The sequence below is a fragment of the Charadrius vociferus genome, unplaced genomic scaffold (genome assembly GCF_000708025.1).
Source record: "Charadrius vociferus isolate BGI_N301 unplaced genomic scaffold, ASM70802v2 scaffold484, whole genome shotgun sequence".
Classification (NCBI taxonomy): Eukaryota; Metazoa; Chordata; class Aves; order Charadriiformes; family Charadriidae; genus Charadrius; species Charadrius vociferus.
The window spans coordinates 198914-205490 of NW_009648074.1; the positions used below are offsets into that span (position 1 = coordinate 198914).

General features: G+C 58.5%; 1 protein-coding gene across 1 annotated transcript; it reads right to left on the reverse strand.

Annotated features, from left to right (window-relative positions):
* Nucleotides 1–451: 451 nt before the first annotated feature.
* Nucleotides 452–6468, reverse strand: FTSJ3 (FtsJ homolog 3 (E. coli)). The gene is made up of 20 exons (XM_009883818.1): nucleotides 6365–6468; nucleotides 6106–6152; nucleotides 5849–5928; nucleotides 5598–5697; nucleotides 5239–5433; nucleotides 5044–5159; nucleotides 4379–4483; nucleotides 4035–4135; nucleotides 3880–3960; nucleotides 3635–3790; nucleotides 3200–3335; nucleotides 2886–3091; nucleotides 2646–2766; nucleotides 2467–2560; nucleotides 2069–2213; nucleotides 1902–1978; nucleotides 1621–1723; nucleotides 1303–1486; nucleotides 1107–1201; nucleotides 452–800 (listed from the first exon to the last, which is right to left on the reverse strand). Exons 2-20 carry the CDS (start codon nucleotides 6128–6130, stop codon nucleotides 611–613), a joined length of 2310 nt encoding a protein of 769 aa, XP_009882120.1. The 5' UTR covers nucleotides 6131–6152; nucleotides 6365–6468; the 3' UTR covers nucleotides 452–610.
* Between the last annotated feature and the right edge of the window lie 109 nt (nucleotides 6469–6577).

Sequence of the window (6577 nt, forward strand, 5' to 3'; positions counted from 1 at the left end):
AGGCGTTGGCAGACTTCACCCTCCTCTCTCCAGCGCACGAAGGGACCTGGCCGCTCACAGCACGGGCCCCTCACCTCGTCAAGACGCAGGACCCATCCTGCTGCAGCCTCAGACCAGGGATTAATGCTGCTGTAAGTGAGGAGCCGCTCTGTGCAGCCACTGCCACCCGCCTATTCCAGAGTTCAGCACCCACCATCCTGTGACCTCGGTGACAAACACAGTCCAGGGAGCCATCCTGCTGAGCCACTGCCTCTCTGGGGACAGCGAGGGCTGGTGTGGATGCTCGTGCCATCTCCACAGCGCAAGAGTCTCCCAGCAGAGCCGGCAACGGTGAGACCTGGAGGTGCGGCCTCGTCGCGAGCATGGGAAGGGGGGTTGATGCTAAACGCTGAGGCCAAATAAACCCTCTCTGCCCCACCAGAGGACAGGAGGCAACGTCACATCAAGGCACTGGCTAACAGGAACGTGTGGCTGTCACAGCCCTGTCCCCATGATGGAGGTGAGAGGCAGGATGAGCCGGCTGCTCCCGAGGCCACGGTGGGAGGACAGGGGCCAGCCCTGCCCCGTGCCCCAAACCAAGTCCCTCGCCGAGGATGGAGGCGGTGCCACATCACTTATGGCGTTTTTTCTTCTGTTCTTTGCGCTTCTGAGCCCTCACATCCTTCTTCAGGCGGCTGTCCACAACCTTGAACTGGCCCTTGACGCCGGGAGGACGGCGCACCCGGGGTCCTACACCTTTCTTAGCCACCAAGTAGGTGACCTGCCGCTTCTCCTTGGCCAGCCCAGCCTTCTTGTAGATGCTGCAGGAGAACGGCAAAAGGTGAGACCGAGACCCCAGCGTCGTGGCCCAGCTCCAGCAGTTTGGCTTTGGGACGTATCCAAAGGCCAATACTGGATCCCACCCCTCCTCTGGGCCTCTGTGCCCCAAGATGGGGCTCCCCTGCTTGCTCTGCCACCCCTCAGCCTACACCCGCATCCAGCCCAGCCGTCGCCAGCCCTGCCGGGTTATGCCCAGGAGCTGTCCCCAAGCTGTGGCTGGAGGGACAAAGCATCGCAAAACAGCCCAGCATGACACGAAGCATCTGGATCTCAGCTTCGCCACTCACCGCCGCAGCTGGGCCACCTTCTCCCTCTCCGAGATATCCACCGTGCTCACCACGGCCTCTGCTTTCTTCTTCATCTGCTCCATCTTCTTCAGCATCTGCGGGGACAGCGAGGGTGAGGGACAAGGGGGATGGGAGGAGAGATGGAGCACCTGGGAGGGGGAACAGAGCACCGGTGCAGGACCACAGCCCCACTCACCCGCCGCTTCTTGCGGGCCTTGGCCTCTGCGACCTTCTTGATGGGGCGGGCGTTGATTTCACGCCAGCGTTGCCGATACGCCTCAACCGTCTGCTTGTCCACAGGTATCTGCTTGCGCCGGTGCTGCTTCTCCTCCTCTGTGAACCACTCCGGCAGCTCTCCCTCATCCTCGTTGAAGGAATACCTGGGGACGGGGATGCGGGTGAGTTGTGAGCTGGACATGGGGTCCCCACACCAATACACGTGCCACCCCCATGGCCTGTCTCCTGTTGGGAGACCGAACGCTGCTCCCCTTCCAGCAACCACAACTGCAAGTACCTGTTGAAGGAGTCATCAATCAGGTCCCGCCTGGCCTTTTTGGAGGTGGCAATGACGGAGCCGAGTGCCAGGCCCTCTGCATCCAGGACACGGGCTTTTTTCACTGCAGCATACAGACAGATTAAAGCTTGGCTTATCTGCAAGCAGCCCGAGACCCAGGGAGCAGGAAGCAGCCCTGACAGCCCAGACTTGCACGATCTGGCCCTGCCTCCTGTCCCTAAAGAGGGACTCACATGGTATCACGGGGCACACATCGGTGCAGACATCACCCCCCAACTCACCTGGGTTCTCAATGGGCACCACCTCGAAGCCACACGGCTCGACACGGCCCCGCTTCCTCCCCACTGGTGTCAGCGGCCTGCGGAGAGAAGAGTGGTCAGGGCTGAGGTCCTCACCTGCCTGCTCTCCAGGACTGTGGAGCTGCGGGAAGACATCCAGATCGCCTCACCCCTCCTCATCGCTGCTGCTGTCATCATCGCTGCTCTGCTCATCCTGCGCTTTACCAGCATCGGGTCCTGCGTCTGCAGCAGGTGGGGACTCAGCTGGAGCTTCCTCCGGGGGTCCCTTCTTCTGCCCTTTCCTTGTTGCTTTGTCTGGGGAACAGGAACCACTGGGTGAGAAAGCGTCAAGGCAGACCCCACTGCAGATGATTCCTCTAGAGAGCCAGCTCATTAGCACTACGCTAATACCAGCTCATTAAATGTGTAATGACACAGGCTGGAAGCAACCTCTGGAGATCTCCGGTCCCGCTCAGAGCAGCACCCCCATTATGGTTTGATCCACTACCCCAGACTGGGCATGGGGCTGTCCCTCTGTGCCCCCCCAGCAACGCAACCCCCCACTAACCTTTCTGAGACTCGCGCTGTCTCTCAGCCAACATCTGCGACTGCCCCAGCTCCAGGTCCTCATCCGCATCGTCCTCGATGCCAGCAAAGGCATCCTGGGGACGGGGAGCAGCAGGTCAGGGGACACGGGGCAGACCCGGGCACAGGCTGCCCTGGCATTTCTGGCTCAGTGGGACTCACCTTCCCAAACCACAGGCTGGTCTGCCGTTCCTCCAGCACTGACTTCTCCTCCAGGGGCACCAGTAGGGGATTCTCCTCTTCCTCCCTTTCTTCCTCCTCTTCCTTCTGCTTAAACTTCACCCTGTGACAAACAGCAGCAGGATCAGTGTCCCCCAGCCAGGACGGGGTGTGCCCATTGCAGGACACTGGAGCTGCTCCAAAGGAAACCCCCACCCCAGGGAGGCCTCTCCTGGCTCTCACCTCTTGGCACCCTGCTCTCGTCTTTCCCGCTCCAGCCGGCGCTGACGGGCCTCTATCTCAAGCAGTTCTTCTGGGTCCAGATCGCTGGCCAGGGACACATCATCCTCTTCCTCTTTATCCGAGACATAAATGTCATCGTCCCCAGGTCCTATCTCCAGGAGGGCATCTGCCGATGCCATGTCCCCCCGGGTCACCTCGTTCAGCAGCTGTAACACAAGTGAGATGAGTCATAAGCTACAGCCCATCAGCCATGGGCCCACCACTGTTGTGATCCTGACGGCTCTGGGAGCCTGGCCTCCCCCTGCCCCACAAACCGGGGTCCTCTGGATAGTCCGGAGGGAGAACATGCTGGTGTCACCATCATCAGCGATGGAGACACCAGGGAGGTCCATCTTCAGCTCCACACGCTCACGCTGCTTCCGCTGTTCCTTCAGGATCTTCTTCTTCTTTCTGGAGAAGGACGCAAAGGAATGAGGCCACACTGCCTCCCTCCCCACACACACACATCCCAGTGGCTCATCCAGTGCCACATCGGTGCCAGATCTCCCTCAGCAGCACTGTCATTGCCCTGTGAGGGGTCACCAACTCTGGCACAAAGGGGGCTTGGAACAGCCACTTCACCTGCTTTGAGGAACAGACAACCCCAAGGACCCCACTGACACAGTCACTCTCTGTCCCCACGGCTGGAGTCCCCCTGTGCTCTGCTGGCCCAGTGCTCCCCCATCTCTCCTCATGTGAGATCTCTTTACCTCTTTAACTCTGCTAGCTCCTTGGCCTTCATCTCCGCCAACGCCAGCTCTACCTCCTCTTCCTCTTTCACCACCTCATCAGGTGCAGCGCTTGGCAACGTCTTTTTCTCCTTCTTCTCCTCCTCTTTGCCTTCCTCCTCTTCACCGGAGCTCAGGCTACCAAAAGGAAGGAGCTCAGACCACCTCTCCCAGTGGCAGACCCATCCCACCACATTGGTGCTCTAGGGCAGCCCTGTTTCTCCTACTTGATATCCAGCTCCTTTGCCTGCTCTTTCAGCTTTTTGGCCAAGAAACGCCGCAACTTCGTCCTCCAGTTCAGCAGAGCTCTGTGCGGGAAGGCAGACTGTTAGAGACACCCACTGGGCTCAGCATAACACCCTGTACCAGTCCCACCCAGTACCTGAGCTCTTTGCGTCCCAGCACACGGATGTCCTTGCAGCACTGACGCAGCTCTTCCGTAGTGGAACTGTGGTTCTCCAGCTCACCGTCCCCCAGTGTAATCTGGATAGAGGAGAGATAAATTAATTAAGCATCTATGCTAAGTCCCTTTCTTTGGTAAGAATATCAACTTATAAAATAAAAGGGAATGACTGGCTAAACTCCAGGCAAGTTCCTGCCCTGCTTCCCCTCCGCAAGAACAGGAATGGGGCCATTGCTGGCCCACCTGGCTCCCTCTTTTCATTGCTCTGTGCTCCTGGGGACATCTCAAGGGCCACCAAGATCCCCCTCACTTCAGGCACTCACCTCGTTGGCCTTGGAGAGGAAGTCCACGGGGTTGGCAGCCTTGAGGAAGTCCATCAGGGTGAAGCGATGGTAGAGAGTTGTGTCGCCATCTGCATACCCTTCTGCCTACAGGAAGAAGGAGCTGCATGAACTGTAGCAGGGCACAAGAGCAGCTTCAACCAGCCCTAAGGGATGAAGGACATCACGTAACTTGTGTCCTGCTGCCACATCCACCTAAACACGCCCACACAACTTAGGGATGAGGGCAAGTTACCAGCCCCAAGCTGCCAGCTCCACAGTGTCTCCCAGTCCCACCTCAGACTCGGAAAGGTGACAGTGATAGAGGTTTGTATTAGCTCCATGCCCAGCTGAGGCCACTTGACACAGCCTTTACTGTTCCGTGCCCTAAAGACATCTCACGGAGACACAAACCTAGTTGCCAACCATTGCAGAGAGGGTTTCACTGATACCCCCCCCCTCCAGCCTCACAACTTGTATCACCATTTCCCCATTGCTGTACTGCCTTCTAAGGCTGTAAACCTCCCCAAAACTGGCTCTCCCACCACTTTGCAGCCCCATATCTCTCATTTTCCTGAGGAACTTTGCTTATTACAATGTCTTTGCCCCCAGTCCCCAGCCCCTTTAGGGTGTATTTGGCCTTGCTGCCTGGCGAAGCAAGCTCATACCTTTGGCTTCTTTTTGCTGACCAGCTCGCTAACAGACTTAGTCTGAACCTCCACCTCCTTGAAAGCGTATTTTGGGTCAAAGAACTTGCTGTCGATTTTGTCTGGAGCCTGATAACCTGGGATGGAGGAATCAGAGCTATGAGCAGGTTGTTTCCAGCCCCATCCCAGCAGCCACAGGTCCCCGCGGCCACTCACCCTGGCACACCACAAAGATCTCAGCAGACTCGTTGCGGGAAGCTTGGGGCTTGGTGGCCTGCACCTTCTGGAAGAACTGCTGGAAGATCCAGAGAAGCGGCTGGTAGTCCCGAGAACGAAAAACCTTGGTGATGAACCAGCCGCCTTTGCAGAGGAATTCGCAGGCCAGTTTCAGGGCCATGAGGGTCAGGTTGGCTGGAGGAGGGGAGAAAAGCAGTCAGCAGTTGTCAATGTCCCCACCACCCAGCTCCCCGTCCCACAGTGCACACCACTGCCACCCTACACCTGCTGGGGCATGACATGCGCCTGCCCTCATACCCCCCCAGACCATGCCAGGTCCAGCCCCGGGCGGGCCCCACCTTGGGAGTAGGCATCATGCACCCAGCTGGCTCCCACGTTGGGTGCTCCATCATTCAGCACCACATCCACCTTCCACGTCTGCAGCTCCTTGCGCAGGGCCTGAGAAATAGAGGCAGCCGTTAGTCCTACTAACCCCACCACAAGAACCAACAGGCGGCACCCCCACACCCATCAGCTTAGCTCAGCCCCCCCCGCCACGGTCCTACCAGACTGGCGTGTGATGCTCAGAGCAGGGGAGACAGGTTCATACCTGGCGGCACTTCTCAGTGGTGATGTCCTCCTGCAACGTCACCACGTTGGGAATGGGTTTGATGGGGACCAAGTCCACTCCTGGCACAATAAGGAGATATAAACGCTACAACCCCTCAAAACCAGCCAGCTGCCCATCCCAGGTGGCTTCCCCACCTGCCCACTCCTCCCACCAGGATCCTCACTCCAGCACCCCCTTTCTTTGACCACATCCAAGGACTGCAGTGGAGATCCCTACCCCTGGGTCCCATCACTCACCAATGATCAAGCTGGAAACCGGCATGAATTTGGAAGCCACCTGTAACCTGGAAAGAACAGAGAGGAACAAAGCTACAGCAGGATCCCAGCAGAGGCACCAGCCTTGAACTGTGCAGCCGGGGGTTTGAGATCAGCTTTGGCACGAAGGACAGAGGCTGAGATGAGCCACTGCAACAGGCAACATAAAAGCCACTTCGCAATGAGGTTCCAGAGCAGCTAGTAGCACTGCGCTGTGACTTGGGTCTCTGACACCACTCACCACCCGCCAGGGGCCGCACACAGGTCCAGCAGTGCCCGGGCCTTCTGCAGGAACTGGAACTTTCTATTGAGCTGGAGAAGCTTGAAGGAGGAGCGGGAGCGAAAGCCTGTCGAGGGAGAGCTGCAGGTTAGGGATTACCAGGGGTCAGGAGTTCCCAGGGCTGCAGCCCCCCCTGCCCCGCAGCGCCTGGGCAGGCCCCTCACCCGTCTCCTT